The sequence below is a fragment of the Cucumis sativus genome, chromosome 3 (genome assembly GCF_000004075.3).
Source record: "Cucumis sativus cultivar 9930 chromosome 3, Cucumber_9930_V3, whole genome shotgun sequence".
In the NCBI taxonomy this organism is placed as follows: Eukaryota; Viridiplantae; Streptophyta; class Magnoliopsida; order Cucurbitales; family Cucurbitaceae; genus Cucumis; species Cucumis sativus.
Window position 1 is genome coordinate 26,763,961 of NC_026657.2, and position 22,376 is coordinate 26,786,336.

General features: G+C 32.3%; 2 protein-coding genes across 6 annotated transcripts; both read right to left on the bottom strand.

Annotated features, from left to right (window-relative positions):
• Window positions 1–421: 421 nt before the first annotated feature.
• On the bottom strand, window positions 422–7,643 carry LOC101215769 (AT-rich interactive domain-containing protein 4). Of its 4 annotated transcripts, none has more exons than XM_031882424.1 (15): window positions 5,851–7,643; window positions 5,576–5,761; window positions 5,379–5,432; window positions 5,143–5,247; window positions 4,219–4,473; window positions 4,029–4,085; window positions 3,809–3,840; window positions 3,485–3,620; window positions 3,218–3,391; window positions 2,204–2,839; window positions 1,754–1,891; window positions 1,560–1,658; window positions 1,303–1,403; window positions 1,126–1,216; window positions 422–998 (listed from the first exon to the last, which is right to left on the bottom strand). In XM_031882424.1, the coding sequence occupies exons 1-15, from the start codon at window positions 5,998–6,000 to the stop codon at window positions 873–875; spliced, it is 2,340 nt and encodes a 779-aa protein (XP_031738284.1). In that variant the 5' UTR covers window positions 6,001–7,643; the 3' UTR covers window positions 422–872. The 4 variants fall into 4 exon arrangements, with proteins under 4 accessions (XP_031738284.1, XP_011651722.1, XP_031738285.1 ...); XM_011653420.2 differs by having other exon boundaries at window positions 4,219–4,504; window positions 5,143–5,231; window positions 5,851–7,642; XM_031882425.1 differs by lacking the exon at window positions 5,851–7,643 and having other exon boundaries at window positions 4,219–4,504; window positions 5,576–5,718.
• Window positions 7,644–15,300: 7,657 nt separating this feature from the next.
• On the bottom strand, window positions 15,301–16,251 carry LOC101216011 (hypothetical protein). Of its 2 annotated transcripts, none has more exons than XM_011653424.2 (3): window positions 15,947–16,251; window positions 15,725–15,861; window positions 15,301–15,631 (listed from the first exon to the last, which is right to left on the bottom strand). In XM_011653424.2, the coding sequence occupies exons 1-3, from the start codon at window positions 16,103–16,105 to the stop codon at window positions 15,502–15,504; spliced, it is 426 nt and encodes a 141-aa protein (XP_011651726.1). In that variant the 5' UTR covers window positions 16,106–16,251; the 3' UTR covers window positions 15,301–15,501. The 2 variants fall into 2 exon arrangements, with proteins under 2 accessions (XP_011651726.1, XP_004144478.1); XM_004144430.3 differs by having other exon boundaries at window positions 15,301–15,634; window positions 15,947–16,250.
• Window positions 16,252–22,376: the final 6,125 nt, after the last annotated feature.

Below are 22,376 nucleotides of genomic sequence, written 5' to 3' on the forward strand. Positions count from 1 at the left end.
TTAGATACTAATTCACATTCATTGTTTTATTATTATTATTATTTTGTTATTTACTTCTTTTTATTCTTTCACTTTTTGGCCCATTTTCTCCTTTCTCTAGAAGTCACACTCCAGATGATGCCAACAACAAACATGTAAATGTTTAGGATGACACTTTCTTTTGTTGTAGAAGTTTTTATGTCATTCTTTATAAACCTTTATATTTCATAAATAAGTAATAATATTTTTAATATAATAAAATAAATTAAAATATTTATAAATACAGCAAAATGCATCATTTTATTATTTTAAAATTTTTAACAAAAGGGTGAACTGATAAAAAAAAAAAAAACTCCAATTTTCAAAATTACACAAATGAAAATGAAGGCAAGGGAATGTTTGATCAGTTGTGTAAGTTGAAATGCAATTGAAGTAGTCATTATTTGAGATACTTTTCTTGGATCATCATATCATATACAAAAAAATGGTAAATTAGATATCTTCATTAAAATACATCAGTCATGGCTTAGCTACAAGAATAGAAGTATTTTACAGCACCCTGTTCCTACTAAAGTTAACTGCCATGCTGCTGCTAACTTTACTCCTAAACTATTACCTAAACAAAGAAGAGGTCAAAAAAGAACCTATGATGAAGTCCTCTTTGTGTGCTCTAGTCTTTACTTCTTTTCTTCACTTCCGAGTTTACTTCCGAGTTTTCATCCTCAGTCTCATAAATCTTCAGCTAATGGGTTTGGCAGCACACCACCTCAAAACAAAACTCATCTACGAGCCGATGGAACAAATAATTTCTCGTGTAGAATAAGAATAGGCAAAAAAGACAAAAACAAAAAACAACGTAGCCGAAACCTCGAGATGGGAAGGCCAAAACTGAATCAAGGTATCCGTGGATTTGTTATTCCTTGCGGAGACCCATTTGCTACTCGGTGTGGTTTCTTCTTGTAAGTTGTAATACTACAATGTGGACAAACATACTCTAGCCCATCTGTTTTGGCATAATCCTGCAAAGTAAAGAGAAGCAAATAATTCAAACCATCACACAGATGTAATTAACCAAATTTCAAACCCTTGCATTTTCAAATTTCACCAACTGCTAGAATTTATCTCATTGGTGGTGCAAAATTATACCTTAAATGCTCCTAGGCCCTGCCTTCGATCACACCCAAAATGAGCCCATTCACCACAAATACCACAGTTCACCCAGTCCCCTGCTGCACTACTGTTGAACAGTTACAAATCCCATGGTAAGCAAGTGATCCTAATATAACTGTGAGTGAATATTCACGGCAGAACAAATTTACAAACCTGTGGCACAGAAGACAGCATTCTCCATCTACATCATCATGAGCCAATTCATATTCTAGAAGGTAAGTCTCATAATGTCTTTTCAGTGTATTTCCAACACCCTGTAAGAACATATAGGATCAACTTCTTTCCAACGTATGAAATTAGTAAAATTGAAACAAGTTTCATCAACCAACAGATTAATGTAAGCTTAGGCTGAGTAGAAAAATAACATCATAAGGGTCACAAATCTATGAGAAAAGGCTTGTAGTATATACAGTCATTCTATTGGTCATTGTATAATTGTGCATCTTAGAGAAGATCTGCCCCTTCCAGTTGATACCATTGCCCACGTGAAAGCCTCCTCGGGTGACCACCTATGAAGCAGAGCAACACTTTCGATGTGGGTCTTTGCAGTTAAAATACCAAAAAAGATGAATCAATATTCTGTCTGAAAATTCAAGGACCATACCTCTTTATACAAGTTATAGAGGTCAAGACGCTTCCCATTAAGTATGGCATCTGGAAACTCCTCAAGTCCACCTTGAGGAATAAGTCGTGTATGTCCTCTAAGTAGTAAAAACTCCATAACATCTTTCAAGAACTCCTCCTGCAATCAGATCAGAAAAGAAATATTAATAATAGCACGATGAAAGCCACATCAATTCAGACCAAAAACTTTTGAAATGAATGTTAAACAAGCATATAGCATGAAGTTGATAGAAAAGCTACTTCTATTCCATTTCAAAAGCCTATGCAAGTAGGCAAAAGTCGAAGGCCTTTTTTAGCCATGGATTTCCATATCGAGTTGATGAACTGCCAAGTTTTATTGCAAAGAAATTTTACAGTTCCAAAATAGATTACCAAATACCTAGATATCCACTGACCTCTTAAGTTCAAACTAACGATCATGGTATCTTACCTCTGAGCAATCTTGAATTGGGTTTCTTCCACAACCATGCTTCTTTAGAGGGAGTGGGTTTAAAGAAATAATCTGCTTAGACTGAGATGAGCTTGAAAAAGATTTTCTGTGTGTTGCAGAAGTTGATCCTACAGTTACATGCTTTGGTGGGGTAACAATGGATAAACTAGCCTTGGATAGGCCTCCATTGTTCCCATCTACTTCAGTCAATCCAGCAAAAGGTGTCATTTTATTCCTATGCAACCGTGGAACAGGCCTCATGGAGGCTACTTTTAATTTTTTCCTCGCTGGGTGTAAGGATGCCTTGAACCCATTCATTGGTACAGGGTCTTCTCTACCTACTCTTCTAATGGCAGGGATGTGTGCATATGAAAGACTGTCATGTGAAAGACTATTCCTTATTCCTTGGCTTGGTTCTACTCTCTTTCTACTAGGAGTAGGTGGCTTAAACCAGCTGGGTAACACACTTACAAGCAACTGCTCTGAATGTTTATCATTCCCATCCCCTGAGCAAAAGAAGAGCAGTCGCTCAGCATCCTCTTTCTCAAAAGAAGCAACAGGTAAACCCTGAACTCCCCCAATGCCGAGTGCAACTAAACTCCGGTACGAGATATCAGGTGCAAGTTGCCTCAAAACCTGAAACAGCATCCATGGCAAACAAATTAATATTGATACATTAAAGATGAAATGACTCTGGATTAATCAACCAAGTTCAAATCATTTCACAAATTGAACCTCAACAATAGATAATATGAATCAACCAAGTTCGTTGGTTTTAAGAAAGAATTGATCAATGAGCATTTTACTTCAGAATAGAGTTAGGAACAAAGGAAGTATGGGATGCCTTTGTCCCACGTTGGTTAGAATGGGGTGACCAATGTGGTACTTAAGTAGCTTGGCTCTCCCACCTCAATAGCTAGTTTTTGGGATGAGGTTCTCCAAGGTGCTTGAGTACTTAACATAGAGTGCTTAATTTAAGAGGGAAAAAGAACAAGCATGTAGCGTAGGGTGGACCTGTGATGCCCAAGCGGGAACCTTCATGGAAACCTCAAATACTGTTGCCCCACATGCAATTGAAGCAGACTTACGAGGCTTGTGCATGTGATGCTTGTTGCCTTCGCAATCATGTATGGCATGAACTAATTGGTTGTGTTCTATGATTTCATGTTTGATATGTTTCTCCAGGAGCTGAAAAGTTAGTACCAACCAGGTATTAGATTACTCTTATCTGAAAGAATTAACCAAATCAGACAGGTCACATAGTTCAAATTGGAAAAAGACCTGATCATCAAAACAAGTATGAGCACTACCAGACACCAATATTGAGATGTGGGCTGAACTACAAGTCACTATATCACATCGCATTGTCACAACTCCACGAGAAAAAGATCCCGCTTGAAGAGGTGGTGGAGGAGCACTGAACCATATTTTTAAAGTTATTAATAGGGTATACAATTAACATGCACTGAACTGAAGATTTAATTCGTACTAAGAAGGCATAGCCTAGAAATATTACAGAGTGTTAACAAATAGAATTGGTGTACCAAATGCAACACCAAAAGTAGTCTCAATATATTCCAACAAAAGTTCTTTCCAAGAGCTTACCTGAACTTTCCCTGAAGTTTACTACCACGCATCTGTATCACCCATAAAAACGAAAAACTCAGGACAGTTAATAACGGAATCCCCCAAAAACAGCTTAATCAAAACAGTTCATAGAAATCTTTTCTGTTCAGTCATTCAGAAAATAATAATGAATAATATCAAACAATATCCTTAACCAACGCTTACAAGCCAGAAAAAAGAAATTCTAAATAACACTTACTTCAATCTTCAAAAGTGCATCAAGGCCATCCTCCAATGATCTCAATAAGCAGGTATCCTAGAGAGCATGAAAATTATAAGGAAGACCATGTAAAATAGCTTATAATTGAAAAGGCACTCGTTCCTGCATATAGGTATGCAGGTGTACCCAAAGGCACATGAATATACACAAATGCCTGAGAACTGCTTACCGGTGTGCAAGGCACTCCACAGATAAGAAATCTCATGGTTACATTATTATCATGAATATTTATGGCTGGGAGGGCTTCTAAAGAACCATCTTCATCTTCACCTTCACCTACATCTAACTCAGGTGGTTCTACATCAATCTTTAGGGGTTCCCCAATAAGCTGTGGCTCTAGATCACTCATCATACTGTCATCAGCAATCCCAGGCAGACCATAATTGCTCCCCACAGAATAAAGCCTAAAAGCAGCGCGTGCAAGCTGAAAAGCATCCCATGTATGAGTAGATGAACTGCAGCCCACAAGTGAAATAAAACATAAAAATCAAACATTTATTACCCTCCACAGATACACAAGAACAAACAGACAAAAGTAAAACAAATACAAATGCAAAACACAAGTGCCCTCAAGAAGTAAGGTGGGGCTACCTACCAGTGTAACTAACAAGTTGATTGGTTTGTGTTTTATACAAGAATGACATGTAGATAGCTAAAAAAAAAGATACGTGGCAAAAGAGGATTACATTTTGTTTTCCAGGGAAATCTCCTTGAGAAACTCAACCCATTTAACACGATAATTCTCTCTTTCTGTTGATTTTTATAATTAAGTCATTATATGTCATGCACTTCACTTCTTTAAAGTCTTCACCCTTCTTTTGATCCTTGCACTTAAGCCCTACAAGCCCTATTGCTCTTTAATTTGCTTTGTACTTTTACAAACACCACTCAAAACATCTTCCATAGTAGGGTGAGCTCACATAAGAAGCAAAAAGTATGTATATGGATAATCGCAGGTAACTGCTATTCTACTCTAAATGTCAAGATCAGCATTTACTTCAATTCATGAAGAAAGGTAAATAGACACCTATAACCTCACAACTCTAGTCTGTCTAATAGCAAGTAGTGCAAAGCCTTAAAGTATTCAACGTACCTCTGCACCACTGAAAGCAATGCATGACGAAAATGAGCTGCAGCATAACATGAAAATGTGCTGTTCCAATATATGAGATAAGGAATTCCCTGCGCAATGATGAATCTGTTTCAATGAACATTCTTCAATAAAAAAAGTTATATCACAAGAGCGTTAGACAGGCAGGCTGCTACCCTTGTTCATATCAACATCATAATTTAATCGAAGTGGTGGTCTAAGAAACTCATAGAAGTCACCTTAGAATGAAGAGCCTCAGCAATTCTGCCTCCATCTGGGATTTCTAAATACACCTGAGAAAATGGATGAATTAAATTATCAAAACCATACTAACCAAACTCATTCTCCCAACACCATCACAAAGAAGTAGCAGAAGAAAAAACAAGAAGTTTATGAAGAGCTAATTTATCAATTATAGAAGAGAGACAGAGCCTACAAAGGTTGGTAGTGCAGCATTGAATAGTCCACATAAATCTTCAAGAGACAAATCAACACCATTCCAAACCAAGGACCCAATTTCATCATTTCCAAGTTGTTCCCCTTGCAAGTAGACAAAGCTGGGCAGACATGATTCCACAATTCTACTAAATTCATCCTTGCTTGGATTTGCCAAAACTCGAACCTGCACATTCAAGCAGTTGAAAATTTTGACAACAATCTTCAATCAAGTAGGAAAATTGCAGATAAATGACAGCTAATGCAGATTTGCACCTCCAATCGTCCGCAAGAAACTAACTCAGGAAACGGATATTTCAACTTATCCTCATCAACTTCCTCCTCACATTTTACTTTAGGTACATTTCCGCAGGTGACAGCAAGTAGGCTACAAGTTTGTCTAGCAGCTACTACTGAATGAAGCATCGTTTACAAGAAGAAGCGGGAGAAAATTGCATTAAGCAAACTTCCTCAAGCAATGAGATCTTTCAACTTGCTTGTGAAACCATTAGAACACAAACATTCGCTAGAACAGAGACCAATACCCATATGCCATGACATAAAACTAAAAAACCTGAATTTTCATTCTGAGTTTGAAACAATGCCATCATCCTAAAGCCCTTCAGAAGGACGGGCTTTAAGATCAAAATCAGAGCCGTCCGGAACTTCTAATTCTTACCGGACCAACAATTAAACCCTAAAAATCACCCACTTCAGCACAAAATTTCTGCAAAACTGAATGCAGGACTTACTAAGAATCCAAACCCTATCTGTTAATAATCTTCAACAGTGAACAATAAGTACTGCAAGATCAAGGCATATATTCAGCTGCTAGTGGAGCAAAAGCGCTTCAAGGATTCATAAAAGAAAAACAAACCATCATAATCAAAGCTCCAAAGCAAAACCCATAAAGGAAAACCTCAAAATTAAACAAACCAGGTCACCAATAGAAGGAGCGAGAGGAAATTCAGCGATTCGGACAACAAAAACCAAAGAACCCACCAAGCGAATGAGAAAAAGCAAGGAAATTTAATCACCCAGCAAGATGAGATGAAGAAAAATCGACGAAAAAGACAAGACAGAGTACGTAACCCCTAAAAATCATACGAAAGGGGGAAAATTTGGGGTCGCGATAGAAGACTGGAGCCCGAAAAGTGAACCCTAGGGCCTTAAAATTCACATCAATAAAAAATCGCTGAACGAAAAAAAAATATAGAATAGAAATAAGAAATATTCTTACCTTTCTCCCTATCCACATTCCACGCAATAAACAAGAAAATCAAAAGCTCACACAGTTGCCAAAAATTAAACCAAATAATTAGTTCCTTTCTGTTAAATTAAATGGGTGTCAGATAAAAAACATTCCCACATCTCCAAACCCCAAGTCAAAACGTATTATCAAAACATTCAAAACACATTAAACCCATCAAGGAAAGGGAAACCTTTATATCACAGTCTTTCCCACAAGCTGCCATTCCAATCCAATCAAGAAAACAACTCGTCGCCTTTCAAATTTACTCCCTTCGCCCTTTTATTCTCTGTGTTCTATGATTTTTTTACACTAAATCAGATCACAACACAAATCCAGAAATTTGCGTTAATTGGGTGCCCACAAAGCACGGATTTAACCAAACCTATTCGTAAAAGATTTCAACCCCTTGTCTTGTTCCCAATTTGGGTTTTTTTTTTTTTTTCTTTTTCTTTTATTATCTTGGATTGGATTGATGAACATATTCTTCAAGTTTCGTCAAAGAAGCAAAGATGAAGCTTGTCGTGTTTCTCCCCCATAGAGCTGCATCTGTATGAATGCAGAACCAGGAAGTTGGAGTAAACTTGCACTGGTGAAGATGGCTGGCTCGTCTGAATTTTGAGTTAATTGTTAGTGTTGTGTATACAGAATCTGTACGTATTTTTGGAGAATGGAAGAAACCAAACGATTTGAATGTTGAATACGGAGAGCCGAGAGGGTCGCACAAATGAAGATTAAAGAAATGAAAATTTGACCCCACTCAACAAGAAATTGGTGGATTTGTAGGATTAAGAAAATGATGAAAGCGCCACATTCATCATTTTCTATACAACACTCTTCATCTTATATTGTTTCTTTTTTCTTTTTTTTTTTATTGCTTTTCTACCCTCTCAGATCCAACTTTTGAAGAAGTTGAACTCAATTACCACTTAACTAATTTATATTCTTCCTTTTTTAATATTATATTTGTGGTGTTTGTAATGAATAATTAAGAAAAATATATATAAATTAACAAAAGAAAAATCAAATGTTGAAGACGATTTTAAATCATAAATTCTTGGAAGTGCTGTAAGAATTTCTATATGTTTGCTAACAATACTTTCTTGACTCTCTACTATTGAAAACTTCTGTTTTCTGTTTTCTTTTTCAAATTTTTAGAATAACTTTTTCACCGTTTTTGCAAATACACTGCAGCTCTAGCCATTTGAAATTAGACTTTGACAATGTTTTCAAAAAGTAGTTAAAGAAAACAATAAATAGAGATTGAAGTTAGGTATAGATTAAAAATTCAAAAGCAAACACGTGGAATGTTATCACAAGGAGGGCTTCAGTTATTCCCTCCTTGTAATTAGTAGTACAAGAAAACAAGGGAAGAAGAATTAACGAATACAGAATAAAGAAAATCACTCCTTACATTACATCAATTGTCAAAGCTCCATCGATGCTCTTCTCATCAAAACTCTCTAATTTTAAATATACTTTAGAACAATTTTGAAATAATCAAATCATTTTTTACATGTTTGATCATAGTGAGGAAGTGTCAAAATCACTTTAAATATGTGGTACATTATTTTCAAGTGATTTTGTTAGGTGATTAAGAATATTTGTGGCTGATTTTTTTTATTTTTTTTCTAAACAAAAAAGGAAAAAGAAAACTATTATTTCATATTTAGAAAAATTAGCCTCCACTTTCAAAACTGTATTATTCTTTCTAAAGTTTGTGAGTTTTTTCCTAAAATTAAAATTTGTGTTCTTTAACTTCACCTCCCAAACTTTTTCTAGCTCTTGCTTCCTCATCCCTGGTTTTGATTCTCATAAAACACTACAATCTTTTTCTTCCATTTTCCTTTCATTTGTTAACATTCTTCCTCCACTTCCTGCTTCTCTCTCTAGTTTCCACATATTCTTCATTAGACAAAATTACCATTTATTCCTGTTGAGGAAAAAATTGCAAAAGGAAGAATGAGGAGAAAGAATTGTAGAACAAAGAAGAAAGGAGGGGAAAGAAAAAAGTAAGGAAGGAAGACGAAAGGGAAATTTTGCATAAGTATGTGTAGATTATTGGTTTTAAAAGTTTTGTTAAATTTTAGTAAAATCACAACACAAATATCTTAAAATTTTATTTGTTTTCTTAATTAAGATTTCCTAATTTTGTATGACCATTTTATTATTCACATCAATTATAAATAATATTTATTTTTAAATATATATAATAGAGTATCATAATTATATGGTATCGTTTATTATCTATTTTATAATTTATCAATTAATGTAATATTATCATAAATAATATGAATTTCTATTTTTATTTAATAATAGGATATTATTTATTAGATATCCGATTTTAATATGGCTGAAAATTGAGTTAAGTATGGTAATAATTTATTAAATAATTTTTAGAAAATGAATGAATTTCTTTATTGAATTTCTAATTACACTTGTTCTACCTTTTCAACGTCTTTCACCGATCAATTTAGTCGTCCTATCTTTTCAATCTATCTCTTTGTCCTATTTTTCTTATTATGCTCATCTCCTTCGAGTATATAAGATGTGAGTGCATATTTCTTTTTTTTCATGTTTCTTTTCTCTTTCATATTTATGTAAAATTTGCCGTATATAATTTAGGTTTGATTTTCTATGACTTGATCAATATAATATAATTCCATGCGGTTATTATTATACACCATTGAACGCCTAGTATAATTTGTGTCTTGATCAATATATACTCTTTCATATATAGAATATTACATTAGCACGGACACATATGTTTACATTATTTATTATCATGTATGGACAAAATTGTAATATATTTTTATTGCATTTTCAATTATTCCTTCTAGTGCATATTTGTTTCATTATTATTATTATATACCACTGCATATTTAAAATAATGATGTGTTGTGACCTATATATACACTTGTATATTTAAAATAATGCGTAAGCACTAACACGTATAGTTCTATTATTTCTTGTTAGGTATGGCCACAGTTGTTGTATATTTTGATGATCATCTTCTTTAACTAATTGTTTCATGTTATTAATTTTCTTTCTTAAATTGTGTAATATAGTATACGGTGTATAATAAACTTCTTTTCCCTTTTCTTATTTAATACTATTGTGTTGTTAATGAACTTCTTTTTTAAGTTTATGAACTCTAGACTATTTGTTCCTTTTTAGGATTAGTGGTGCACCATGCGAACGAACAACATAAAAGATATCATATAGTTTACAGTATATATCATATATTATTGTGCATTAAACATTAAGCATCAGACCCATAATATATAATTAAGCAGAACATACATAATATTTCATATATTTTACCACATAATGTAAAATTTGTTACAAAATTAAAATACAAAGTAAAATATGCACACATACATTGTCATCTAATATTATGTTAAATATACATGGGTATATAGTGATTTATTTAAATCGAAAACAATTTCGATCACGGTAAGATTTTGCAAATTCTTTCAATATATGAAAATCAATGCAAATTTGATGAAATATAGTAAGTATATATATCAGAAATTATTAAATTACCTGAAATATATGAAAAACAATGTAAAACGAAATAAAATGATGGTACATATTGTAAATAACATGGCATATATACTCAATTCGCTATAAATTTTCTTTATTGAAAAAATTTACCGAAAAATTTCACCGGCATACTATATTATTTCACAATTTCATACACATAATTAATAATATAAAAGGAATATGCACCCACCGAAGAAATTTGAAGGAGATGAACGAAATAAGAAAGAATGGACGTAGGGAGAGATTGGAAAGTGAGAGAGATCGATCGAAGGGAAAAGTTTTTGAACAAAATCACCAAAAGAAAAATAATTAAGGAGAAATTTTAATTATAATATTGGCATAATAGAATTAATCGCGTACCATATTTACATAAGATATCTAATAAATGCAAATCTTAATTAATCACATAGTTCACTTTTCTTATTTCATTTTTCTATTTTTTAATATCTTATTAACAATAAAGATGAGTAGAATTGAAGCTCATTAAAACATTTTTTAAAAATTTGGTAATATAAGGTCCAACTTGTAATAAGTCACCCATATTTAGGCTATAGTAGTTAAAACCTCCCGATTTTTATTTGGGTCCAACAAAGGTCCAACCATACAATTATTTGTCATGAATGTTTGTGAATCTTCCCAAAATTTTAATAGGTTAATTTTCATAAATATAAGAAAACACAAAAATATTTCGTGTAACAAAAACAACAAAAATTCATGAAGCCGATTCAATATTTTCATAATTTTTAGATTTGCCCTTGAATATTATCGATGATTTGTTAGTTTTCTTTCTTCTTCTTCTTTGAAATTTATTCATCTTCTCTTTCCACATTTCTTCATCTCCTTTTCCATATTTTATTTTATTTTATTTTTAATCATTTATCCTTATGTTTAAATCTCATATTTCATATTCACCATTTTCAGCAAGATTCTTTGAAGCTACTTCATGTTTTTCATATTCGAGAATATCAAGATCGTTTAAATATCCTTTTGACATTATCTAAACGATCTTTTGCCATTGTCATCACTATCATCTACCATGGTCAATACAATCATTTAAATTTGAAGTCATTTTTTCCATCATTTAAAAAGAACTGCATATGTTGATATGATCTAAACGATTATTTGTCGTAGTCAACACGATCATTTAGATTTGAAGCATTTTTTCCATCGTTTAAAAAGAACTATACGATTATGTATCATGACTTAAACATTCGTAGATCATTCATTTAGATTGTAGTACACGATCTTTTAGAAGAAGATTACTCACACACGCATGTGGTCGATTAATTGCGTGTTGACTGAGGTGTTTTTTTTTTTTTTTGTATTATTCACTATGAGCCTGTGAGCTTTTTTTGTTTTCAAAATTGTTCTATAGAGTTGTAAATATTTTATCGGTTTGTTATTTTTAAAAAAAATCCCTTTTTATATCTATGTAACTTTTTTTTAATCAATAGTGTTACCAGGATAAGGTACATAGCCTTATCCCTATACCCTTTAAGCTGATCTTGAACATTAATCCCTATATTCTCTACATACTGTTCAAAACTCATTAAACAACTTAGGATGTTAGTTTATTGGATTTGGGTTACTAAGACAAAACTAATAATTTAATCAATAACAATTATTACAATAATAACACTTTATTAATAACGATCAATGAATTATATTTACAATATACGAGTTTAAGGACATAAATCACAGCAGTAAGAAGATTGAGTATATATATCACATAATCCTTATTAAGATTATTTTATTAATATTTGTCATTTATTAAGATATCTTAAGGTCGTTACAATAGATTTTGGTTTGCATTTTAATAATTGTCTACCATACTAGAGAGGTAGTGTATACAAACCGGGTAACATAGAATGATGAAGTAAGCCTTACCAAGAGATATGTGTTCTTAATGAGAAATATACCAGTATGAGGACATTAGTATGAATGACATATAAGCCTAATGGGAGATGTACCATTATGGGTGCCTCTATACCAATATATCTTTATTGAGATTCATATGTTGTTATAAATATTGTCAAGCATAGTATATTATAGCAAAAGAAGACATATTTGCCTGAAACATGGAGTTGCAAGATGATAGTTAAATGAAATAATTATCTTCTTGAACTATTTAAGGTCCGAGAAACTTTGCAGATCATCTCTCCAAAGGCCTAACAAGGAGAGTAATTCTAAGATTTTCAACAAGTATGAGACTTAAACATTTGATGGTCCATAACTCTTTTTTTTTTTTTTTTTTTGTAGTATATTGTGATAGACTTGATGGTCTATAACCTTTTTTTTTGTGGTCTATCGTGGTAGACTTGATGGTCCATAGCTACATGTGGGTAATCCCTAAATGGATTTGAAGGATGAAACTAAAACCTTTGAAAATTCTATAGCCCTTCTTTGGGTGATCTTGGTATGTACTTGATGGATAACTATAAAATCTTCATAACTCAATTTTGAGTGGTTTCTCTTTGACAGACTTGATGAAGTTATCTTGATATGGATTAGATGTGAAGTCTTCATAGCTCAGTTTTGAATGGTCTATTGTAATAGACTTGATGAAGCAATAAACGTGATTGTGAAGGTGTGACTGCCTTCTATGAAAAATTTTAAGGATTTTTTCTAGAGCTTTCATGTTGACCCGAGGTTCTATATGCATGGCCTTAAATAACACAATTTTGAGTGGTTTATTGTGATAGACTTTATTGCAAAATGAATATAAATTTAACAAGTAGAACGTGTTATGGAGGTTCTCAATCATTGTTATCGAAAGTTCAAAAGGTAACCTACTGTTGATCATTGGATTGTTGTTCCACCTCACTACACATCAATTCAAATCAGAAGATATTGATGTTTAAGTTTATACTACTTCTTTCTTTGCTCAGAGAAAATTTCTCATTACTATTTTAACTAGAAAGCAATGATAGTCATTCGTGGGGATTGTTGGAAATGACTATCATCGTACTCATTTATAATTAATGTTTGAGTTGGAAATTAATAATAATAATTTAATATGTTAATTCCAAAATCATTATTGTTTATGTATATATATTAAAAGAAAATTTTTTGGGTGACCTTTCAAAGATTACTACCTATGATTATGAAAGTGTGCTTTGGAGTTCTCCTCATGCTTGGGTTTACAATTATGTTGGGATGTACATTATAATTTTGATAAGAATTAGGTTAACAATTTATCTAGTGGATCCAATAGTCGGTTATTTAATGAGTATTTTTATACTTAACTTTTTTCTATTTATGTCTTTCTAAATGCAAGACGAGTATGCCTATTCATGTCTTTAAGAAGATAGATGCAAGAAGAGTATGACGAACAACAAGAAAAACGTCAAGAAGAACATCGTGCATTTTTTACTAATGTGAATGTAGTAAGTTTGTTGGTCCAATGAAAATAATATTGTATTTTAATTAACTTATGTACAATGGTTACATGCAAAAAAAAATTAATAATGTAAAAAAATTTCTTAAATCAACCCAATTAGTTTAGGTTATATCCGGTCAACTAGAATAGTCAAATAGTCAAATCATCATACTTTCGTTGTTGAACAAAAGTACTACGATTCAAATTTAGGGATTTTCTTAAAAAATATAACAAATCAATAAAATATTTGCACTATATAAAACAATTTGAAAATGAAAAAAGCCCACAGACCCACAAGGGTTCATAATGGAAAATCATGATATATGATCGTGTAGGAAATGATATACGATTGCGTACCAAGATCTAAACAATTTTTGTCTAAGATCAGATAATGTATCAAGATCTTTTATATTTGGTACACAATCGTTTAGATCTTAGTACATGATCATTTAGATCTAGAAAAGAAAATATATGAGAGATGATGAAGATCGTTTACCAAGTGGGAATTTGAAGAAGTGAAAAAAGGAAAAAAATGTGAGAGATAACGAAGATCGTTTACCAAGTGGGAGTTTGAAGAAGTGAAAAAGAAAGAAAAAAATATGAGATATGACGAAAAAGAAAAAAATTCTAGAAGAATAAATGTAAAAGAAAGTAATAATATGAAGAGTAGATCAATAAATCACAAAGAAAAAGAAATGAAAAATCGTCCGCAATATTCAAGGGCAAACCTGAAATTTATAATAATATCATGAAGTTTTTTTTTTTAATTTTGTTACTCGAACTGTGAATATTTTGGTATTTTGTTATATTCATAAAAATTAATCTAAAATTTAAATTATTAAGGTTTTTTTAAAGAATATATTATTAAGGTATTTAAGGAAGCTTGTTTCTTTATTTTATATTTTAAAAAATACAAATAAGAATGTCATTTAATTCTAAACACATGGATTTATATTTAAACATAGATATCAAAAGAATCTAAGATTGTAATTTTGTGGATATCCTAACCAACTCCACTCCTATCCTCACCCCAAATTCTCAATTATTACTTCCTCAACTTAATTTTGTTCACCAAACCCCTCTTCATGTGTAACCCACAACCAAATTTCTTTTGTCTTACATACATAACAGCAAAAGGGATACAACTTTAGTTCTGATAATTATATAAAACATAACAACAAATTACAATTTACTATCACTATGCTTTCAATTTCGTATACCACCAAAACTTCTAAAAATCATCTGATCAATTCGATATAAAATTGTACTTTTCATGTCTAACAACTAGACTTTCAGTTTTTATGTCAAATAATAGGTTTAGTAGCTTATGAACTTATAAAAATAAGATGTGTCAAGAAACTCATTGGGCACAAAGTTGAAATTCAAGAATTTATCGAAAAAATGATTAAAAGTTTGAAGTTGAAAAACGTATATGATACGAAGAATTGGAAAATGAGTGTTTAAGATTTCAAAACTAAATAAGCACAAAAACTTGAATGGCATTGGAATGAGTAAGGTGTAATTGTTGGATCCTCACTAGAAAAACTCGGAAGGAAGGAAGTGAAGTAATTTAGATGATTACTACAAAGGGGATTTTACCGTTTTTACAATTTATTGTAGGCTACAATATTTACAATCTAATTCAAGTCGTTAAAAGAGATGTAAAAGCAAAATCATACAAATTTGAACACAATGAAACCCCAAATTTCCCCTTTTTCTCTTTCACTCAACCTTCAAACTTCCATTTACATTTCTACAAATTGTATCCATTCGCTCCAATTCGAATCTCTCCTCTTCCACTACCCGCACCACCATTAATGCTTTCTAACTGCTTCTCCCAAATTGTCTGCAGCAGAAGACGATCCATCTTCACTTCTCCATCCCTTCTGAAACAGAACAATAATCAAAAACCAAAAAAACAGAAAAGCAATTAAGATACACATCGAGAATCAACCCAGATCCCATTTATTTTCTACCTTCCATCAGGCTTTTCACAAGGTAATTTTTCAATCTCTTCCTCAATATGAATCTCTTCATCATCATATCCTTCGCAAATAATCTCTCCATCGTCGTCTCTGTAGCAAATCACACCATTAGAACGATCCTCGAAAACCTGTCAAAGTCAACTACACTGTTACACACGATGATCTGACGATTGATCAAACAAATCTACACACAGATCGATTACACAAACTAACCAGGTTGTTCTTCAAAGAAGATGTAATTTGGAGTGCTAGAGGTCTGTTGACTGAAATTTTTGGAGTTTTGAGCATGAAAATGTTGCCAAGAGGTTTGGGTTGAAGAGATGTAAAAGATTTTAGGGGAAGAAGAGGAGATCTATGATTTGTTGCTGCCATTGGAGATGTTGAAAGAGTTTGGTCTTCGAGCTTTAATTAAAAATCTGGTTTAAAATTTACGTAAAACCAAAATCGTCCTTCAATGGATTTCAAACAAGAAAGCATTGAAATCTCGAAGATTATAAAATTTTATCTTTAGTTCTTCCATTAATTTATTGTCAACTGGCCAATGAATACTTTCTATACTCATGGGGGTAACGCAATTCTATTGGGCCTTCAATCAAATCTATAACCTAATATCGTCATGGAGAAAAAACATGATATCACCTACTTTAATAAAAATATATGAAAATTCATTTAGCTTTTACTCTTAACCATTTTTATATTTTTCTATGTGAACTATTTTATTTATCTTAAGAATACTTTTTTAAATACCAAATTATTTTGGCATGGAAAGTTTTCCTAGAAAGACTTATGAATAGATGAAGTCCGGTCATTTTGAAGCTACTTTTACCTCGAGCTTACTTAAGAAAGAATCGAGAGAATTTTCAAGATTTTTCAGAAGATTTTCAGAGAGAGCTTGAATCTGGCGAGGAGTTGCAAATAAGAGTAAGGAAGTTTTCGGCTAGGAGTTAGGAGAGGAAGCACATTGATTGTGAATGGAGTTCTTTAAAATGTTTTCAATAACAAAAACGATTTCCAATATGTTTAACTCCTTAAAGATATTTCCAAATGAAACCTCAAGATATACATGATTTCTATTATGCTTTCCAAATGTATGTGATTTATAAATGCATAAAATTTTATATGAATTGAAATGATGAAATGAGAGGATCTTTTGTAACCTATTGATGAGAATGCCTCATACTTGTTGTGTGTCACGACTTGCCCTATATGCCACTTCCTGCGATCAAATGGGGGTGTGCTGCCTAGACACCCCATAAGATCATGATGCGATGAACATCTAGTAAGTGGAATAACTTATTTCAACTTGTCTCATCGCGAAGCCTTCGATTACAACCTTAGAGACTTACTCGTCATAGAGGAAAATATGTAACCTTTAGACTTTACTCCATCGTTTAACACTCTTGCCATAACAAAGAAATTCGTTACTAAGCAGTAAGTACAAATAGTAATGCAGCAGAATAGACATAACTTCTCTTTTATTAACCTAACACTTTACACAAGGTTCACACTTAACAATTACATACATTTTCTCCAAGGCATATAAATAAAACCTAAGTTGATCTAATCCACACGTCTTCCTTCATCCATTGAAATGTTGCTCCTTACGACAAGGTATTTAGAGGTATAAGGACCTTGTTTTCATCCTTCTCCTTGGTCGCCCAACAACAATTTTATGGGCAACCTTTAGGGCTTCCTTTCCCTAGCTCAGTCCTTTCATACTCATCATCTTTGGCCTTACGAACCCTGAAGCGTCAAACAACCTTTCTTCGATGTACTAGTGACTAGCTAGCATGCTAAGGCCGATGATGTACGAAGTAGTTGCTTAGAAGTGTAAAGAAGAAGGAAAAGAAAAAAATGAATACTTGATCATCGATGATAAAAGAAGAAGTTGTTGTCGGTGATGAAAACGTCGATGATTTAGGAAGTATCATCGCTGAGGATCAAAACACCAAGGATTATTAATAAAGAAGACGCTTAGTGATCAACTATGAAGAAATCATCGAAGAACGTAGAAAGACGAAAAACGTTGAACTTGAGGCACGAGTAATCAACACGTGAAGATTTAAATATTTTCCAGGGTATGTTTGGAAAATAAAAAAAATAAAAAAGAGGTGTGCCCTAAGCTTTATTCCTTTCCATAGATTCACTACAAGAAATCAGAGTTCTCCCGACACAGAAAAAGCCGTCGGCAAAACCAACATCGGAACAAAGGCCAATCCTCAACGCATAAAATACACGTCGGTCATTAAAATTATTTCCGACGTCAGGAGAAGATAAACAAATATTTAATTCTTGCATTTTTCCTGATGTCATAAGTAAAGCGTCGGAAAAAGTTCAGTCATTCCTGACGTCATAAGTAAAGCATCGAGAAACGTTTAACCATCTTTGATGTCATAAGTAAAGCGTTGGAAAACTTTTAGCCATTCTCAACGTCATAAGTAAAACGTCAGGAATAGGGGGTGTCCTCGACGTTTTCGATATGTGTCAGGAATTCTCTTATAAAAACCTTTTAGGTTCTGTAATAAACAGAACTGAAAAGGAGAAGGTCGAGAGAGTTTAGAGAGAGGCCGAGAAGGAGATAGATCCACGCCGCCGCTCGCCGTTGTCCTTGTTCGACCGTTCGTTGTCGTTGCGTCGTTACTCTTCATTCCGGTAAGTGGTTTAGTTTAGTTATTGTTTTGTTTTAGTTAATTAGTTTTAGTATTTAGATTTCAAATTAGTTTTAGGTTTTAAGTTTTAGATTTCAAATTAGTTTTAGGTTTTAAGTTTTAGATTTCAAATTAGTTTAAATATTTAGATTTTGAATTAGTTGTAGGTTTTAGGAATTTGAATTCGAAGTATTGAATTTGAGATTGAAGTGTTGAATTTGAGATTGAAGTGTTGAATTTGAATTTGAAAGGATGAAGTTGAGTTTGAATTTCAAAATTTCAATTTGAATATAGCAATTATATGAATTCGATGATGTATATACCTTCTATTGAATAATGGAATGTATTTTTTTTAAAAAAATAGAGGAACTCCTGACGCACATGTGCGTCGGGAGTTTCTAGACATCTCTCGATGCTATGTTGACAGCATCTTCGAAGTTCATACAACGCTAGAAGATGTTTAGGAACTCCCGACGCACAATAGTGGTGCGTCGAGAGTTCCTCTCCCGACACATTTGCTCCAACGCATGTCCTTTCCCGATGCTTTTTATATATCTTTCGATAATTTTGTTCGTCGGGAAATTTCCTTTTTCTTGTAGTGATTGTAAATACTTTTAATTTTTTTCTAATGATGTAAATTCCCCTTAATTTTATTGTTTTTTTAAAAGAAGGAAAAAAGGTCCAAAGTCATACCATACTCAACATTCAACACAAGTAGAAGCAAACCAAGAATGCATCAAAGACCCCGCACAAGAATCTCCTGAGAAGGGAAGATTCACAAAAACCGTCCTAAAACTACTAAAGTCAATCGACCGCATGCACAAGGCGATGAGCAACACCATTCGCCAGACACGGACACTACCCAAAAGAAACCACCCAGGCAGACACAACAAGGGCCTCAATCTCCAAAACCAAAAAGGTAAAATAAGACAAGTCCACCAAACAAAAAGTGCAGTAACAAATTCAGAACAATTATATTAAAAAATAAGGGATGCTAATCACCACCAGAGGACCTGGAAATGAAGTTGATTAGAAAGGTCCTTGATCACGGCAAGAGCCTCTAAGTTTTGTGCACTATTTATTTGGAGAAAAAACAAGAATTCTTTTACATTGCCACTATAGCATGTTGGGGTTCACAGACTTAATCAGGGTGAGTTGGTAAAAGTTATTAACTTGAAATAAGGATGAAGTTAAGTTTGTCATTTTAACCGACTCATCTAACTTTAATTTCACCTTTTTCCAATATTTTTAATCACTCTACCTATATAAGCCACCGTTGGTGATTATGGCTACCACATTCTCGAAATACTCCGGTCATGACCATCTTCGACAATCAACTTCAAATTTTGCCAAACCTCTTATGACAAATTCGACAAAGACTACCTTCAATATGATTAATATACAAATTTAAATTACTAGTTTACAGTGTTTAACCCTCGTCCCTTATAGTAACTAGACATGGAGGGATTGTTGAGTTGATGAAATCATATCCTCATACACCTTTTTATTGTAGATCTCCAAAAGGACCAGTTGTTTTTTAGTGGTTCCACCATAATCTATAGAAAGACGTTTTTTATATATATTTTTGAGAAGTGGAAGAGATATTGCTAGTTTGACTACCTTTGAACAGATTTTCGTGTGCATGAAACTAACCTATTGTTCGCTTCCAAACATGCAAATAAACACTACTGATAACAATTTTATTTTATTTTTACTGATAACCATGACTTATTGGATATAAAAAAATATGCAAAAGGACATACTGGAGTCCAGACAAAGTCTAAGTTTGGCCAAATTTTTAGTACGAATTCATAAATAAAAAGGATAGATTTTGAAAATGGTTGTGGAGATGTTTGGGTCCAAGTGAAGTATTAAAGTTGATCAAATTATTGGAGGATACCCAACGACTTTTAACTCATTCTCTTCTTATTTTTCTTTGTCTTCTATCATTTGGCGGTAGTAGCAGTACTTCATTGTATGTCCACTTCACATCTGCACTCCTAAGTCCTACACCCTCTAACCCAATTCTATTTATATGCTCAACCTTTTTTTTTTCTTTAACTTATTTATTCTAAAATTTTAATCCCATGCCTTATAAGTTATAACTAATATTTAATCTATAAATAACCAACCATACCTCAACTTATTAATTGACTATGAACTTTGTGGTTTCTCATCTCCCCCACCTCCAACATTTCCTAAAACAAATATTTATAAAATAAACCATATGGACTATTTATGAAATTTTTATCTATTAAAAATAATTACATACATTTATTTAAAGAAAAATTATAGCAAATACCACAGTCTAGGAAACAAGCTAAAAATATAACATAAAAATAAAATATTTGCTAAAATGAGAGATGTTGTAAAATGTCAATTTTTGTTTTTAGTGATTACAATTTAGCTATATCTGAAGTCGATATCATTAATAGCAACTAATACAACATTTTTCAAATTCAAAGTTATCATTTATAGTATCTATAAGTGATACCAACTTATGACAATTACCAGTTTTTATCCTAATAGTTGCTATCAATGATAACTTTCAATTTGAGAAAATCGAGGAGAAACAATCGTAATTGTAGCAAATAGAAGGTTATCATTGATTGTAGTTATCCGCGATAACAACTAATAGCCAATTAGCTTTAAAACCAAAATATCTATTCAAAATACCATTGTCATTATCTACCATTAATTGACTATAAAATTTCGATATATTTGTAAGCTTTTTTCCATAGTTTTGTCATTCAAAATAGTTTTCTTATAACTATAATAAAATCTCAATTTTAGAATCTAGGGCGCATTAGTCTTTTTCGAAATAAATAAAAAACAATTAATTTCAATCTTAAGAAAACTATGAGAAGATATATATATATTTTTTTTGAAAATGAAGAACAATGAGAAGATAATATCTACATCTATATTTTTCTCTTTTATATTTATATTTAAAATTTTACTTTGCCCTTCACAGATGAGAAATGAGACATAAGCATCATTTTATTTTAATAGGCAGAATTGAGGGTAAGTGCTAAAACAACACAACTATGGAAAATTGCTATCTTTTAACCTACAAAAGATTCACTTAATTACAAAACTAATCTCTTTTTTAAGAACCAATTTTTCTTAAATAGAGATACCGTGGAAATACCATTTTAACCCTCCTTTAAATGTTTAATTTCCATTTTACCTTTCCTCTATTACACCTTTTCAAACCCAACTTTAATTTTAGACAATTATGAAATGAAAAAAACTTAGGTGAAATTTTTCCTTAAAAAATTTTGAAAAATGCAACAATATTAAGTAAAAAAATATTGTGGCGTTTTGCTTTGGCTTTTTGGGAGGAAGAATTAGGTAAGCACACAAGATCAACCGGTAACATATATGATATATATATCCTTTTCACTTTCAGTTCTATGATCAACCAAAATGAATGAGTGAAACTCTGATATATTCCCTATTCATCGTATCTACACTTTTAACCAATTAATTTTTCATTTATAGTATATCTATTTTACCTTCTACCTATAATATATTTTCCTTGCAATCACAAAACCAACCCCCGGCTATCTACTTTCCTTGTCGAGAACACTCATTTCTACTGGTCTACGAGCTTGTAAAGTTGTTAAAAAATATCATTTGGAACTTATAGAAATACAAGTTGTTATAGTCGTTTAAATAGAGTAATGGAGCATAATTACGATATAATTAAGAGGAATAACATGTAGCATATGCGAGTTACAAAAGATAAGTATATATTAAACGTCTATTTACATAGATTTTCAATAAAAAGAAGCAAAAAGCGAAGTGAAGCAATCATCTTAGACAGTCATTGCTCACGTCAACCAACGAGAAGATGTTAGACAATAGAAATCGGTAGAAGACAATAAGAGTTGGTGAAATTGTTAGCATAAAGGACAAAATAACATCTTCGGTGCTGCATGACAGTGCTCAAAAGTCAAGGAATTAATTGTGCATCAAACCATGTGTAGTCC

What these genes read in the sequence shown, in the direction of transcription:
- LOC101215769 (XM_011653420.2), bottom strand. Translation starts at nt 6,000, where the DNA reads ATGCTTCATTCAGTAGTAGCTGCTAGACAAACTTGTAGCCTACTTGCT. An exon ending in ATACTTGTTTTGATGATCAG is followed by an intron (nt 3,392 to 3,484) that starts GTCTTTTTCCAA and finishes CTAACTTTTCAG; the next exon opens with CTCCTGGAGAAACATATCAA. An exon ending in TTCCCGCTTGGGCATCACAG is followed by an intron (nt 2,840 to 3,217) that starts GTCCACCCTACG and finishes ATGCTGTTTCAG; the next exon opens with GTTTTGAGGCAACTTGCACC.
- LOC101216011 (XM_004144430.3), bottom strand. Translation starts at nt 16,105, where the DNA reads ATGGCAGCAACAAATCATAGATCTCCTCTTCTTCCCCTAAAATCTTTT. An exon ending in CTTCTTTGAAGAACAACCTG is followed by an intron (nt 15,862 to 15,946) that starts GTTAGTTTGTGT and finishes TGACTTTGACAG; the next exon opens with GTTTTCGAGGATCGTTCTAA. An exon ending in TGTGAAAAGCCTGATGGAAG is followed by an intron (nt 15,635 to 15,724) that starts GTAGAAAATAAA and finishes GTTCTGTTTCAG; the next exon opens with AAGGGATGGAGAAGTGAAGA.